Source organism: Phallusia mammillata, chromosome 7, assembly GCF_965637545.1.
Source record: "Phallusia mammillata chromosome 7, kaPhaMamm4.hap1.1, whole genome shotgun sequence".
Taxonomy (NCBI): Eukaryota; Metazoa; Chordata; class Ascidiacea; order Phlebobranchia; family Ascidiidae; genus Phallusia; species Phallusia mammillata.
Genome location: NC_137258.1, coordinates 12,220,075 through 12,236,027, shown reverse-complemented (window position 1 = coordinate 12,236,027; position 15,953 = coordinate 12,220,075). Strand labels below are relative to the sequence as shown.

Genomic DNA, 15,953 nt, shown 5'->3' with positions numbered 1-15,953 from the left:
TTTGTGATGTTTATGCTTCCGCTACATACCTGCTGGTTGCGCAGTCAACAGACCCTTTCATGTAGTCTGTAGTTGAAAAGAGGAAATACCGGTAACTTTGTTGGCTTAAATACACATTTGTTGCGTAAGTTGAAAATTGTTTTTATTTCAACTGGATACACGGTAAAATCTTATGTATCAAACAAACATCAACATATGACAAATCTCATTAGGTATACGAGAAGAGTGCAAAGATGTGATGTCAAGTTCAGCTTTCAGTCGTAAAGTTCAGCAAACTTTTTAAATGTGTAAATATGTGCCGACTGGTACAATTCCAAACAATCATTTCCAAGCGTATGGCGATATGCGGTTAAGAATGAAAAAATATATTAAAGCCAGGTACACTTTATAGGAATCTGTAACCGTAAATCATTTTATTACGTATGGAATCATATTTAACAATTGAACATTCTTTTATTTGGCCGCACCAGTGTACTTTCCCTATAGAACTGAACGACGATCCGACAAAGCTTCTTGTCAATCTCAGGAGCAACCGGCGCCACAGTTAGGATAAAGCGGCAGAAAGGGGGTTCACAAGTTCACGCAAATGACGGTTTCTCGGCAAACCTTAAAAGCCTTTTTATATCAAACATTTTTCATATCTATTGATGCAATCTTTTCAGATGCATTTTATTGTTTCACAAAATGATGTTTGTCAAAATACTGCATTTTACACGATTTGGGTAAACTAGCGGATTATGGTAGTTTACCAATATACGTAAACAATCCGAACAATTTTAGAGTTTTAATTTTTCGAAAAATAATTTGTTATCTTTAACACGCTAGTTTGGCTACATTGATCTTGTTACGTTTCTACAAAGTATGCTACTACAAAAGTTAAAAATTTTTGATATTTATTGGGTGTGTTCCGCTGTAGCATTTTCAGGAGAAAGCCAATTTTCAACAGGTCAATTTAATATTTGAAAACAATGGCGGCCAAAAGACTAGAAAAGCAGTGAAGATCTTAATTAGATGTACAGTTCCGCTCTTATATTCCCAGTCAAAGGTCTCGTGTCGAAACCAAAACAAACGTGCACGTGACCTCTGTTTTATTGTATTGATTCGCGACCGAATTGGCAGCGCACAGTCTTCCAGCAGCTCAACAAATAAGTAGGCGTCTGCCTCCATCCGCCCGAAACACTTGTGTAAGTTCAAGAGTAGTTTTGGATTGTAATGAGCGTGCCTCGCCCCTCAAAGGAGAGCTCTTTACGAAACTTTCACCCCGTCACAGCAAGGTCAAAGTCAGGATAAAGCATGCGTAAGTTGACCGCCTAGTTTGACAGACAGAGTATCAGGAAAAAAACAAGTCAGAGCGACAAAGAGGCATTAGATTTGAAACTGTATCATAACTACATTACGGAAAAACGTTTTACGATTTCATTGTTCATTAACCAAGTTTGATCGACAGATTGCTTAAACAATACGAAAGGAAAAAAATTAACAATTTAAAATTTTGTCTCGTCTTGTCTTTTTTTAAAAAAACTCTTTATTTGCGTGCAACTAACAGTTGGGTGGTGATGTTTAAACCAAATTGAGGTTCCAAAAGATTTCCTTTAAATTGTGACGTAGGTTTATTCACGTACACGCGAATGTTGTGCACTGAACCTTTTAGCATATTATCCTGTTTTGATAAAATCTCAGAAACTGAACTTCACAACAAAACAATTAAAATAGAAAAGGTTTAGTTGGTAATCGCAGTTGTGTTTAGTTTTATGAGATTTTTCAATTTAAATAAGCAACCGTTAGTAGTATTTTGCCTTAAATTTCAATTGTATACCAGTTTAAACGACTATCAATTTTGGCATCTGGTGAAATAATTATTTAATATTAAGTTAATCTAACATTTCATCCAAAGTTATTAAACAGGTATCAGTGTATAAGCCTTAACCATTATCAAGTTTTGTGTGAAGCACCAAAAGAACCTGCCGTACCAAGCGAGCGCAATAATTTCGAAGGTACCGGAACCTTACAAGTTGAGAGAAGAAGTTTGTTTGCAAAAAAAGCAACTGGCGGCCTACATAAGGCGATCTGGAATTTGATCGTGGCATTTGATTCAACTTAATGCTTTGATGATCAAACAGCAAAAATGTCTTTGTGCAAGCCGTCGTCATTTGCAGAGAATAGTGCAACACTCCAACATGCCAATAAGCAGGAAAAATTGCTACTGGACAAGAGGGTACAATTCATGAACAGGCAGGAAAAACAGGTTTGTTTTAACTGAACTCATGAAGAATAAAGAAAATAAGAAATGTTGATGTGCAGTACCTGACACCTAAACTATTTTTTAGGCAAAAACTTTCGTGACCACTGATCAGCACCTGATTTTGAAACGAATAAAAACCAATCTAGGTAGATCGGTGATAGCTGAAAGAAAAATTGCAAAGTTAAAAGCAGAAATATCTGCCGAGAGCTCCTTAAAGAAAGCAGTTTCGCAAGATCTCCGGACAGCTTGGTGCGAAAACGACCCTCTCTCCGAAAATGCAGGTTTGTAGTTGATTGACTTTGTGTACAATTTACTTCTTTTAAGGTTCTTTACCTATAGCCTGTTTTGATCCCGTATAACTATTTAAACATTTTCATTGTTCGCAGCTCCGTCATTGTCCACTCAAGACGCGCTCCCAGCTGCTGTTTCGGTTCCCGTGGCCGTTAATATTTTACGATCGCAAGGAAGAAAAATTCACCCAACAGTACTACGAAAAGTGGAAAACTTGGAGCAAGTCAAGTCAAGCCAAAACCTTCCGGGAAAATTGAAGGTTCCTTTACCTACGGCGGGAAACAAACATCGCCGAGGCAGCGGAGTGTCAACTAACTCGTCCGGATCGATTCGATTTACCAAAAAGCGTCTAAGACGTCACACAGTCTGTCCAGGTGTAATTCACGTTCGTCCAGCATCAGCACCAAAGGCCCCCGCTGCTATGGATGGGAACAAGGAACTTGACACTGCGATGTGGGTTGCCAGCCACAACAGCGCAGCAACTTGCAAATCAAATACGAAATGTCGACCTCTCTCAGCTGAACCAAAGATGACAGGTGACGCAAAGAAGTTGCACAGTCCCCTGAATAGCGAGCAAAACAATGAGAATGAACTTGAAAGCAACAGCGGGGTTGTGATTCTTGTCACACCGCCGGACTCACCAAACTTGTCCGATCTACGAATATACGAAGAATCGCTCACCGCCAATTCACTGGACGAGCTTTTAGAGAAACTCAAGGAATCCCAACCTCAAATATCGCTGGTGGATTTGCATCGAGCAACAGTCGCCACGAAGAATTATCCTCTTAAAATCAAGCAATTTTTGCAAAAAATCTACAAGTACAAATCACCGACCACAGCTATAAGCACAGATTATTACGCCATTCGTCTGAATGCCGAAAAGTGTAAATAAATTATTGACGTGTTATTTCGAGTTTATTGTGATTTTTTGTTTTTTCTTGTTTTTGGTTCTCAATTAGATATTGAAAAGCATTTTCTTTCCGAATTTTTTTCTTTTTGCCAGAATACAATTTTGTCTGTTTATTATTTTTACCATCATTTTCAAATGTCCTAAGAGGCAGTCCAATAAATTGCGGATCTTGTCTGATATCGAGCAAATTTCACTTAGATGTTCGTTCAATTAAAACCTCGAGTAGAGTTTACAAGTGGTGGGAACGGTCAGCGTTACATACAACTAGGAATTTTCTGCCCACTTATAAATAGATGACCGCGGCACTTCGAACAACAGTTAGCTTTCTCACGATTGATTGAATCTTATCAAATGTTTCCTGTTGGGAATGTTTGCTTATCACATTACGGGAGGTAGTTCTACGAACGGCTTCCAGAAACCAGGACATGCTCGAGATACTAACGTACAAGTTACAACGGTGTGCAAGTGTTTCAAGTTTGTTTCCTCGAATCGCTATGTATAGAGCGATGTTCGCAACGGACTAAACACATAATGGGTTTATTGGGGTCCACAAGATTTCTTTGTGAGATCACACAATGTACTTGTTGGTTTTGCATTGCGTAACATAAGATTCTTTTGAGTGACGTAAAGGCCAAAATATGACAGAAACATCTGAAAATGATTTTTATGTGGCCACAAATTTATCCAACGCCGAAACAAATATTACGTTCAAAATTTCGAAATTATCAAGTGCGTCCTACAATGAATTTACTACAATTGACTGATTTGCTTGTATATTTTAATTACCCAATTGTTTGTTATCATAAATGTATGCAACGTCGTATATCAAATATTACGTTGATATTTTAGAAAATTGTTTTTCTTGTATATAGTCACATGTATTTAACTGAAGTTTGTTTTACCAAGGAGTAAAAGTATTCGTTGAAACAGTTTCTTCGACCGTCCAAGTGAATGTACACGCCTGTGTCAGTACTAGAAGGTTATTGATACTTCCCATGGGAGGCGGACTAGTTTGACTGACGTGCCAAGGTAAAGTCGTCTGCATCGTTTAATGTCTATGTTGATTTTGCGCCGCAATAACGTCATGAAGCCTGTTTGCTTTCAAACCTGTGCTTCGACGCCAATGCACTAAATGTCATCTGCAACCTTGCGTGGGCTGTAAACAAAACAACTCCTCACATAATAACAATAATAATTCCATTATCAAGCTGATTCAGTCGCAAGTTGCGAAGGTTTTATTAGCAATACAGCTGTGTTAAATCACACGCCAATGTTTAAAGCGTAAGCACAAAGTGAGAGGTGGTGACCTGAAGGAGCACGGGCAAGAAATAAACAAACAGTAACAGTAACGGAGTCAGGAAAAGTACACGCAATACACAATACGCTACACGCTCAGACACGCATCGTTTTATTGGATAAAAATAATACTGAAAATGGTAGATGCTGCAATGACGGCGATGAAGTGCAATCGATGTGAGGTCTGAAAACAGTTTTCGAACCTTAGTAGGTGAATAGGGTGTTCCAATCAAAGGTTGCGACAATGCTAGAAACCATCATTGATGAGATTGTGGAAACGCGCCTTGCTTTGTTGAAATCGCTTTTGTAGAAGATCGAGACGTCCTACAAATAGAGTTTGACAATGAGAGGTCGGTTGTCACGAGGTAACAATGACAAAATGTACAGACTGACGCCTTGGTATTGTGATAAGAAACCCTTGTATTTACACAAGGCAAATGCGTCAGATTAAAGCAAATATTTAAGCTGCGACATAAGAAATTCATTTTCGCCTCACTTACCGTCGCCGAACATGGATTTCATCTGGCGTCTGGCTTTCGAGCGTCCGTCAGAAAACGTGTTAAAGCTGTTTTCGATTTCTGCGATTCGTCGCGCCATCCTCTGGCGAAGATTCGCCACTGAGTCGTCGGACATCAGAGACGTGCTTTCGGAAAAAACGCGCAGATCGCGTTCCAGCTCACCGCGCTCGTGACGTAGGTCCTTGATGAGGTCACGTGATCGCGATAGGTTGGTAAGTGTCTCCTCGTTTTTGTTTTCAAGCAGCGACCGAGGTACCCACTGATCTTCGGTAGATGAACGCGAAGACGTTGGACTGTCCCCAACATGGATGACCGGTATGGGTATGCTTCCGCGTACAACATTCACTTCCACCACGCGTGACGTATTTCCTTCGCCTTCAGTGTCATTCGCTGTGTCATCGATGACTGGCACCGATGCTGAGTCCATAGTGTCAAAATCTGGCTGTTCAGTATCAGCTGTATCACTACTGTCATTGACGTCATCGGCTTGTGTGTGATTGGCTGTAGGCGATTCATTCCCGTTTAACTCCTGACATTCCAAACGCGGTGGCGAAAGTGGTTCTTGCGTGACCCAAGCAGGAATGTAGTTTGCTGCGCCCTGTTTAATTATGCAATCAAAGTTTATGACTCTAATAAAGCGGTGCACATATATAGGTTGATGTACCGATGTATTCTTATATATCTAAATATGTATATATATGCATGGTAACTTCAGGTATAGCTGTTAAAACTCATTAAGCCTAATTAAGGTACACTGAAATCAGTACATTTTCATGATCTATTTGCGGTTTTTAATGTCAACATGTACCGATCGAAACGAAATCGAAATACCTTTAAACAGTAGAAATATATTTCAACTCCAGTGACACCAATTAACGATATCTACCGCATGAAGTCATAGTCAGTGGGCTTTGCAACGCATTAACAGATTACCCAGAAGCTCCCAGTCTTTGCTCTATCTCGGGGAAGTAATTAATTAGTTCCCTAACCGTTTTCCGTCGTTTTGAGCAGTAACTTATCATGACTGAGCCTGTCAAATCCGCTCGTTTGTTACGTCAACTTACGAAACACATGGCACGAAATAAAACTTCCTTCGACGTGATAAGTCAAAATGGGACGAGGATTACCGCGGACTTGTTTCCACGAAAATCCGTTTCAACAAAAGGCGGACCACAGGGCATAAACTATTGACAAGTGTTATTGGATTGGAAAAAGACGGCCAAGTTCTACCAAATCCGATTTATCAAACTGTGTACAACCACACAGCTATTGACACTGCATGAGTGACTCCTGTCATAATTAAATTACTATGGGCCTATGACTAATGGCGCGCATGCGAATGCAGTTTAGTGGGCGAGTTTTGAATGATATCATCATAGCTGTACTATGCAACAGTATCTTTCAAAATTTTCTCCATTTACCCACCTTTATCCATGCATGATTAAGGCAGTCTTTAATTGTAAACCTCTTCCTAAAAAATAATTACATTAAGGTCTTGACTTTTGTACAGGTGACATTGGAAGTCAAAAGAAAAAAATGCCAATAAAAACCTTTGATCCTTTACAAGTAAATGTTGAATAAAATCTCGAGCCAAGTCACTAGTGTCTGCAAAATACTCATCATCAAATTCATAATCCACACGGGTGATGTTTTCAAATGTTTCAGACTTGTCATCTCCGAGAAATGGTGAGCAACCACTAAGTCTGTTTTTTTGTTGTGAGTCATTAATTGTGACAGATGCAATGAGAACAATGTACCAACTATAATTAATGTTAAACCATTTTAACTTACAAAATAAATGTGATAACTCCAATACTCCAGCAGTCTGCAGGTAATCCAATTGGCTCAAATGCAATTATTTCAGGAGCTACAAATAAAAGTAACTATCACTTCTAAACACAAAATACTAAACTGACTACTATTGAAAATAAAAATCATTTGATGGTGTGTTTTTAAACTTGAAAAAAGTGCAAAAATGTTATAACATGGCTGAACACATGATCCAACCTACCAACAAACTCTGGTGTTCCATGCATGTTTTTGTATTCCATTCCAGGAGTAATTCTTTGTGCCAACCCAAAATCAATTAGCTTAATATTATGTGGTTCTGCATCTTTGTTCAGCAACATAATATTTTCCGGCTAAACAGGACAACAATAAAAAATCAAACATTTTTTTAAGAAATATGTACTTACTTTAAGATCGAAGTGTGCAATGTTTCTTTCATGCAAATAATCCATTCCATTTAAAATTTGAATCATAAAAGCTACAGCCTCTGGCTCTGTTAAGTATTCTTTGTCAGATAGAAAGTCGAACAGTTCCCCACCAGCTACCCTGCAATAAATTTTGGTGTGCAATTAAAGTATTATTTAAAGCAATGCAGTTGTTGCTGTATTAAGATGCTCACATTTCTAAAATTAATACAACTTCATTGTTGCTCTCATAAACTTCATGCAATGATATTATGTTTTTATGTCCGACAGTAGTCAAGATGTCAACCTCCCTTTCAATGTCTTCTTTTGTTACCTACAAACAAAACTTATGACTCAATATAAGTATAAAACAAGATAATTTTATAAATGTTTTTATTGATACAATTAAATAATTTGTAAACAAAATAGTATATTCCATGAAAAATAATGCATACCCCTCTCCGGCTGGCCCTTGCTCGTTTCTTTTTAATGAACTTTGCTGCAAACACTTTCCCAGAGCATTTTTCAATGCACTTTCGCACAACAGCAAATTGTCCACTGAAACCCAAATGAAAACTTATGTTTTGTGAAAAACATACATAAAACACACAATTCAAAAAAACCTTCCAATTTCTTCAGTTATCTCATAAACATCTTCTACATTTTCTTGCCTGAATTGAACCATGATCAAATGCGATCTTGCAAAACTTCCAAATATAAAGCCAAAAACAGAACCAAATTTCTTCACCAGTTATTTTTTGGTAAAACTACAATAAACTGGTCCAATTGTAAGCCATTGTAAATTGTGAAAAGAACGCAACACCACCAATATAACCTCGCTCCACGCGACTGGGCGAGTGATATTTGACAACATGCTCTGCCTCAGCTGTTGCGAATGATCTAGATGACGTCATCCACACGAATAGCTTTCTCTTACCTCATGTATGATTAATTAACTTGAAGTTTTGTCAATTGCGTTTTAACCAATAAGGTCATTTATTAAAAAAACACAAGATCCATGAGGTAAAAATACAAGGTAAAATTTTGTGTTGACTTTGTCGCTTTCTGTAGAAAACTGCTTTGTCGTGTAGCAAAATAGGGAAGTACCCCAGTGTAACCTAATTAGTGAAGTACCAAACGGTAGTCAGTAATTACCCTGTACTACATTCGAATGTCAGAATAATCAAAAATTAAATTTGTTACCAAAAAAATATGACGACTAATGTGTGCATGGTGCCATTATTGAATTACCTAGCTCGGCCAAACGCCGAATAAGAACATGCTGTTATCGGTTCTCGGCCAAGCAGAACGACTGCAGTGCAGTTTTGGTTCTTCTTCTTCCATCACTGCCAAATTTGATATTTTACGGTTTTGTGCATTTTAATATTTAGTATTCAGAAGTTATTTTAGTATGTTTTGTTGCTTGCAAACTATTCAATCAAAAACAAAGTTTGTTTCATTGGCTACTGGTTTTAAGAACAGTTCAAGGGCACAGTCAATCAACAGTGCAACGAAAACCCATGGGTTTGAAACTAAATCAACAAAACAACTTTTTAAATCTGTGTCAATTTTGAAGTTATGTGCATATCGCCCTTTTGTTGAACATGGTGAAAAGGTATGCAATATGCATTTCTTTTGCAAAAATTAAGAGTAGCACTAAAAACAAAAAAAAGGTTAAAAAGAACTGCAGAAAAAAATACCACAAGAACTGCAGCTGCTTAAAAGAAAAGTTGTTTATTCTTAAAACAGAGAAAAATTAACCAAACAATAAGTAAGTGAATTTTTCCAACCTATCTCATTAAGAGTATTTGAACCTAAAACACAGGGAAATTTGTGCTTCTATTTAAAAATTTAATGTTAGCATTGCAAATTTTGTCATATTTATTTAGATACTTGGATACTTCTACAAGACTTTTGGAAAAACCTTTACAACCAAACTGCTGCAGGCAACATTTTATGATCAATTTTGTATTGGAGATTCAACTGAAGAAATACTTCGAAAATGTGAAGTGATTAAGAGGGAAAATATGTTTCCTTTACTTTGCAATACAGCTGAGGAAAAAACAAATCCTTCAAGCTACGAGTTTGGGTAAGTTTGAGCTCTAAGACAAACTAGTTACAACTGGGTTTCAAACATCATTTTGTGTAGTATTTTAACCATGCTGTTTGTTTTGTAGAGAAACATGGTTTGACTCAAACAAAGACAACATGTTGAAATGCATTGATCTTACATGTCTGGCCAGTCAGTCAGCAGTAACCAAGCCCGTCCAAATGAAACTGACAGCAATTATTGATGCCAAAATTTGTGTAAGCACATGTAATCTCATAAATGAGTGCTGCTAAATCTGTTAACTGATCAATTGTTTAGCAATATTTGCACTGGTTGTATTAATTACTACTAGTAGTTTAAGTGGTACAATATCATTAAAATTTCTTTACAACAAACGATTATTTCTATATTTTCACAGAAATCTACAGGCAGTTTTATTCTTTATTGGCATCTTAGCTCAACAATTTCAAAATTTGCCAGATGTCAGATTTGATCACTACAATGTATTATTAAATTCCTTTGTCTCTGAAATCCCATGTGTTTACTATGTCAGCCTCTGATAAAGGTTGCCTGTATCAAACAAAATCCCAACTGAACAGTATTGACATTGTTAATGCACAAATCTACTTTTGGTTGCCCCTTTAATCCTCATTGTAAGCTCTGATCATTATATTGAGACCCCAAAAGTGAAAAGTTTTTGAGAAAATCTGTTTAAACTATGTGTTATTAGTGGTTTAAACATTTTTAAAAAATGCCATATTAAAACTTGTTGAAATGTATTACTGGTACACACTTTGATTTTTAATTATCAATCATGTAGTTATGTTTTTTACCTTTTGTTTAGAAAATCCTGTCAGATGTAATTCTTAAAGGCCATACAGAAGAGCTGGGTAGTTGGTTACAAAGTATTGCTGAAAACAGATCAAAGGTAATACTTAGAGATGTACCGAATATTCGGTTTTCCAAATTTATTTGGCCGAATAGGCCATTTTCGCAAAGATTCAGTTTCGGTCGAATAATTTGTTGCGATTCGGCAGAAACCGAATCTTTTACAAACACACATTTAAAGCATTAAATGTGCCTTTTCTGCTTAGTAAGGTACCACACAATCTTTCACACAACACCATAACCAAAATCGTGTAAAGTTTTCATATTTTTCAACACATTATCGTTTTTCCTACTGTAAACAAAAAAAATCAGTAATTCATTGGCAGGTTGGCAATCATGTTTAAGGCAATTTGACACCCCTCAGAACTGAAATGAAACACAACTACTGATAGATAAATTTATGTTTTCATGTTAAACATGTACTGTACGACTGCGCGAGACGTCATGAATGATTCCTTTGATTCGGCCGAATTTGTTCGGCAAAACCGCCGAATATTTGGTTTCAGCCAAATCGAAATTTAGCCGATTCAGTACATCACTAGTAATAATCACACGATTGCTAGAAAGTCAAACAATTATGGTATTTTTTGTGTTACAGGTTGTGCAAGAGGTCTCATTTTTAGATGCTGAACAGCAAAAACATGCAATATGTGCCATTCGTCGACTTATAGATGTGTTTTCAAATGCTTTGAAAAAACAAATAAATGTGTTAGTTGATGCCGAGTATGATGATATTAACCCAGCAATCAACTTCATTTCCACCAATATGATGCTGCTATTTAATAAGAATGCACCTGTTGTTCAATGTACTTACCAGTGCTACCTCAAGGTGTTTTTTTTTAATACTTTAGCTGGTAAAAGCAGCAGGCACATATTAAAGATAGTGTAAGTTTCCAAAATTAAACAACCATTGGTGATTGTAGTGCATTCGGCACATAAAATACCATGTTTGAAATGCAGAGTTCATACAACAGTTTAAGGCAAGACATGGAGTTTTGCAAACACTTTAACATACATTTTGGTGCCAAAGTTGTTCGTGGTGCTTATTTGGAATCCGAGCGCATAAAAGCTCAAAAATTAAATATGGAATCTCCGGTATTTGAAACATGGCAACAAACCAACAAAAAGTGAGCATATTGTTGCAAAATGAATACATGTTCATTTAATAACAGTTACATGAGTTTTATTCCAATAATTTATCATTTCAATGTGTTATCAGTTATTGTGCTTTTAATTATTTTGTATTTATTACAGGGGTGCAAAAATGCGGTCGCGCAGTCGCGCCGCTCGACTATAAAATCGGCGTGCGCGACTGTAATTTATTGCCACCTAATTGGAGGTGGTTTAAATTTTTTGAACTAATTTACTAAAACATTGAAGCAATGGTACAATTGGCGAAAAAAATCAATATTGTGTTTCCCATAAAAAGACGCATGGATCAGGCCGCAGACCACAATAGGTTGGTCGCATGCTGAACTCTAAAATTTGCCACACTTTTGATGCGCTGTCGCAAAACTATGGAAACTGCGCACTAAGTGCTGATTCTGCAATCATCAATCGACGTAACGTCACAGTGACCATCGTAATTAGAAATAAATCACTTTCTATATTTTATAACCGAGATAGAATATTTAATCTCTCAGTATAAAAACCATTCGCACACCTCGGGCGCAGAATGTGACGTCACTCATGGTAAGCGTCGTTGGTATGGTGCAATCGGTCACGTGTGTTTCAAAAATGATTTGCAACGCACATCCACTCAACAAAACGTCACACACGCCACACATACACTTGTTACGATTCGTAGCTCACGACGCAATATTTCGGCAACCTGTGAAAAGTAGATTCCCCTTCTTGGATCAGGGTACAATTGTTCGACTTAATCCCTTTTACGTTTGTTTAACATACACTTATGTTTTATCCAGTAAATGCTACGTTAACGGAACTCAACGCGTATTCCACAACAAACAAGCTAAAGTCTTTATTCCCCGTATGATGCGTCGAAAAACACAAGATCTTACGTTGTAGTCGTATTGCGGACTTTTTTGTGCGGTCGCAATAAATGTGTGTAGGGGAAATTTTTGTCTATGCTGTGAAGTTGATTATTCATAGCATATCGATTTAGCTTGTCACCAAACATTCCCACATAGCAAAGCACAGTGGTATTCGAACCAACGGAATTAGTTTCAAATTTCTGGAAAAAACACTCTTGCCAACAGGTTATGCTTTGCCCTGGTGCTATGTAAGCACTGGGGTGCATAACCTACGGCCTGAAGATAAACTAGTCCAGCCGTGAAAATTCACATTTAAATATAAGTGCTGGTGGCCGTGAGTTAATTTAAACTTTACTATTTGTGTGCAAACAATGCTAAATATACAGTCAGCACACCTAGCAATATAGTTAATGACATCACAAGCAAGTAAAACTTCAAATCGTTCAACTCAATCCATGGATTAAGTTAGAAATCATCTGGACTTTTAGGCACCACAAGTAAATGGAATATCATGAGATAAATCAAAATTATGTAAATCAGTAATTTGTAAAAAAAAAATTCAAACACTTGGCAGGCTTAAGTGAAACAAGAACCTGTTATGCGGCTATTAAGAGAAAAATGGCTGTGCACTCCTGTCCAAGCTGATGCCAATTGTTTTGCTTTTGCAAAGTGTATTTGCCAGTTGTGAAAGGGTTTTAGCAAAATAAACTGCATCGAAACAAAGCTCAGATTCAGTGGTCTCAATCGAACAAAGCTCAGATTCAGTGGTCTCCAACAATTAAGGCATTTGGCTGTGGCATGTATGTAGTGGGTGAGGGCATATATGTACGTGTTATTAGGCCCTACACCAGGGGTGGGCAACCTTTGTTACTGTGGGGCCAATTATAAATGTCAAAATTGGATCGCGGGCCGCACATGTGCATAACACAAAGTGATTTTGCTTTGTTTCTTACCAAATATGCTCAACTACAAGTATAATTCGTATTTGATTCTAGCCACATTTTGTCAGATCGCAGAAAACTAGCACCTGACGCATTAATCAGCTCAAAAATATGTAATAATTGGACTCGTTTGCCAGTACTTTTGAATCCAAGCGTCTCTGCGGGCCGCACAACCTTTAATAAAGGGCCGCATGCGGCCCGCGGGCCGCAGGTTGCCCACCCCTGCCCTACACTGATGATGTAGTTAAGGCTAAAACACATGCGCTACTAAAAATTCTGGCGCGCTACCAAACTCTTAAAAAAATTTTGCACCCCTGATTTATTATCCCCATTTTACTTATATGACTATTTGTATTTAGTTATAACAAGGTTATAGCCAAACTGATTGAGGAGATATCAAAAAACAAGAAATGTCATGTGATGGTTGCTAGTCACAACAAAGAAAGCATAGAACTTTCTGTAGACTTCATCAATTCACTAGGTATAGAAAGGTCTTCCCCTCAAATTCTGTTTGCACAATTGTATGGACTTTCTGATCATTTGTCCTTGTGGTTAGGTAAGTATGTATCATAACAGCAATCTAAAACTTTTGCAATTATCAAGAATTCAATACTGACTTTTCTTACCGCGGCTACATTTAATTACAAGGTTTCTTTGCACAAAATTCACACTACATCAAGTTAAGAATAACATTGTGTCAAACATTATTAGCATACATATGAACACTAAGTCAAATAGCAAATTTTGATAGATTTCGTAGCCCTATTTTACCAGTTTTTTTACAGCGAAAAATGGTTTTCAAGTGTACAAATCATCCCCCATTGGGTCTGTTGATGAAACAATTCCATACATGATCAGACGAGCAAATGAAAATAACAGTGTAATCCAAAATAGCAGGGGAGATCGTACATTAATGATGCAAGAAATTTTATCTAGATGTTTATTTTTCTAATATTTTGTGTTATCATGTTGTTAGGTTGCAGCACAAGTTTAATTGAGTGCAATTAAGTTTTAACGTTTTTAATCATTTAATGTTTGCGCAATTACCCGCTGTATGTCATTATAATCCTAACAGTTACTTAAGTTTTTAATATAACATACTCTTTGTTTGCCTTGTGTGTGAGAACAGTGGTGCCGGTGTGGTCTAACAAGCTTTACTTCATTCTTACATCATGACCTTTTGAAAATCTTACTTCGTTTTGTTAAATTGGTGTTATGTATGTATGTGATTAACATGCTTTTTGATAAATGAAAAAGAATCTTCCATCACTGTATGTTTGTGGCAATTCCTTGCTAGCTCGAAGCCCGAAAGGAAATTAACTTGAGTGACAAGGTAATTCAAATGTGTTGCCAAATCAGGCCATAAATTTTACAATGTTTCCTGTCACAGGTTGTTAGGATATAAATCTGACTTCGTGCTTCTTTAGTTGTGTGATGTTTAGCTGTGAAGAACGCCATATCCATGCAGAAATTGTAAAAAATCCACAAGAGCACATGTGTACAGTTTTAACGCCTTATATCCTGTTTATGTATATAACCGCACTCGTGTTTCCGGTAATTGTTTTTGTCCGTATTTTTTTTCTTTTCTCTCTCTAACGCTGGTTTGTTCCAAGCTATTGATCAAGAAAGAGTGCTTCTAACGTATTCAAATTTACACACATGTTAGGTATTTATTTTGAACCTCCTAAAGTCACCCCAAAATACCCAGCGGTTCACCCACAGGCCCCAAAAACGTGAATTTTTTAAAACGGCTTTGTATAGTACATGATCCAGGGGTTTCATATTTTGTTGGTTGGTTTCCAAGCATGACTTTTCGTTTCAACAAAATTTCATGTGTAATTCTCATGATTCAGTAACTACAGGAAGTACCTATTCAGTCCAGTGGCGTAGCCAGGGAGGGGCCAAAGGGGCCATGGCCCCTCCCAAATTTTCAAAGTTGTACATTGATAAACTTTAATTTAGTGTAGTTTCGTCCCTCATCATTGTGGTTTCGTCTCTCAACTATCAAAGGAATATATAAATTACTAAAAATCACTTTTGTCACCAAATTGTAAGCCGAAATCCATACTTTTTATGGTTATGCAGACATGGAATAAATCAATAAAGCGTTTGGCTGTAGTTACGTATTTGGTAAAAGCATGCAAGCGTTAGCAAAAAGTTGTATAAGACAACAAATTATTTGGCCCCTCCCAAAATTTTTGGCTGCCTACGCCACTGATTCAGTCCCGTTGTTCCCACACTGTTACATGTTCCCGTCTTCCTGATATGTTCCAACAGCCTGACCATAAGATGTGCTGTTGCGTAAACCGGGTGTTTCGAAATAGTTGTGCAATCCATTGCAGTGGTGCATATCTTTGCAAGCGTTTAACTTAAAACAAACTAATAACTGATGTGAGTAAAAGAAGGTCTTGTTCTGGAATGATCGCACGAAAAACGAGTATCAGTTTAAAAGCCAATGTTTTATCGTTGATCTTTCTCTTTTCCATCGTTTCTTTTCCATTTCCTTGAGATAAATAAGACTTGTGTTGTTGTGTGTGTTGCGTAACCAGAATAAAAGACAAGAACTAAATAGATATTTTGTGGATCATGTCGACTCTATGCAGCAAGCGTTAAGAATCGTAATAATGAACT

The 15,953-nt window shown here is 37.1% G+C and overlaps 3 protein-coding genes across 4 annotated transcripts; 2 read left to right on the top strand and 1 right to left on the bottom strand.

Annotated features, from left to right (window-relative positions):
- Positions 1-2,072: 2,072 nt before the first annotated feature.
- Positions 2,073-3,620, top strand: LOC145239725 (uncharacterized). The gene is made up of 3 exons (XM_080103120.1): positions 2,073-2,245; positions 2,328-2,523; positions 2,629-3,620. The coding sequence occupies exons 1-3, from the start codon at positions 2,126-2,128 to the stop codon at positions 3,423-3,425; spliced, it is 1,113 nt and encodes a 370-aa protein (XP_079959246.1). The 5' UTR covers positions 2,073-2,125; the 3' UTR covers positions 3,426-3,620.
- Positions 3,621-4,651: 1,031 nt separating this feature from the next.
- Positions 4,652-8,326, bottom strand: LOC145238293 (death-associated protein kinase 2-like). The gene is made up of 10 exons (XM_080101421.1): positions 8,073-8,326; positions 7,905-8,007; positions 7,665-7,783; positions 7,453-7,591; positions 7,269-7,398; positions 7,049-7,124; positions 6,808-6,960; positions 6,683-6,728; positions 5,240-5,855; positions 4,652-5,063 (listed from the first exon to the last, which is right to left on the bottom strand). The coding sequence occupies exons 1-10, from the start codon at positions 8,132-8,134 to the stop codon at positions 4,987-4,989; spliced, it is 1,521 nt and encodes a 506-aa protein (XP_079957547.1). The 5' UTR covers positions 8,135-8,326; the 3' UTR covers positions 4,652-4,986.
- Positions 8,327-8,389: 63 nt separating this feature from the next.
- On the top strand, positions 8,390-14,593 carry LOC145238294 (hydroxyproline dehydrogenase-like). 2 transcript variants are annotated; one of them, XM_080101422.1, is made up of 8 exons: positions 8,390-9,064; positions 9,339-9,538; positions 9,627-9,756; positions 10,344-10,427; positions 10,986-11,216; positions 11,348-11,514; positions 13,682-13,878; positions 14,108-14,593. In XM_080101422.1, exons 1-8 carry the CDS (start codon positions 8,861-8,863, stop codon positions 14,272-14,274), a joined length of 1,380 nt encoding a protein of 459 aa, XP_079957548.1. In that variant the 5' UTR covers positions 8,390-8,860; the 3' UTR covers positions 14,275-14,593. The 2 variants fall into 2 exon arrangements, with proteins under 2 accessions (XP_079957548.1, XP_079957549.1); XM_080101423.1 differs by lacking the exon at positions 8,390-9,064 and adding an exon at positions 9,071-9,220.
- Positions 14,594-15,953: the final 1,360 nt, after the last annotated feature.

Coding starts and splice junctions, on each gene's coding strand:
- LOC145239725 (XM_080103120.1), top strand. CDS start 2,126: ATGTCTTTGTGCAAGCCGTCGTCATTTGCAGAGAATAGTGCAACACTC. Junction 2,246..2,327: donor TGAACAGGCAGGAAAAACAG/GTTTGTTTTAAC, acceptor ACTATTTTTTAG/GCAAAAACTTTCGTGACCAC. Junction 2,524..2,628: donor CCCTCTCTCCGAAAATGCAG/GTTTGTAGTTGA, acceptor CATTGTTCGCAG/CTCCGTCATTGTCCACTCAA.
- LOC145238293 (XM_080101421.1), bottom strand. CDS start 8,134: ATGGTTCAATTCAGGCAAGAAAATGTAGAAGATGTTTATGAGATAACT. Junction 7,784..7,904: donor CAAGGGCCAGCCGGAGAGGG/GTATGCATTATT, acceptor TTTTGTTTGTAG/GTAACAAAAGAAGACATTGA. Junction 7,592..7,664: donor GTTGTATTAATTTTAGAAAT/GTGAGCATCTTA, acceptor AATTTATTGCAG/GGTAGCTGGTGGGGAACTGT.
- LOC145238294 (XM_080101422.1), top strand. CDS start 8,861: ATGTTTTGTTGCTTGCAAACTATTCAATCAAAAACAAAGTTTGTTTCA. Junction 9,539..9,626: donor CCTTCAAGCTACGAGTTTGG/GTAAGTTTGAGC, acceptor TTTGTTTTGTAG/AGAAACATGGTTTGACTCAA. Junction 11,515..13,681: donor TGGCAACAAACCAACAAAAA/GTGAGCATATTG, acceptor ATTTGTATTTAG/TTATAACAAGGTTATAGCCA.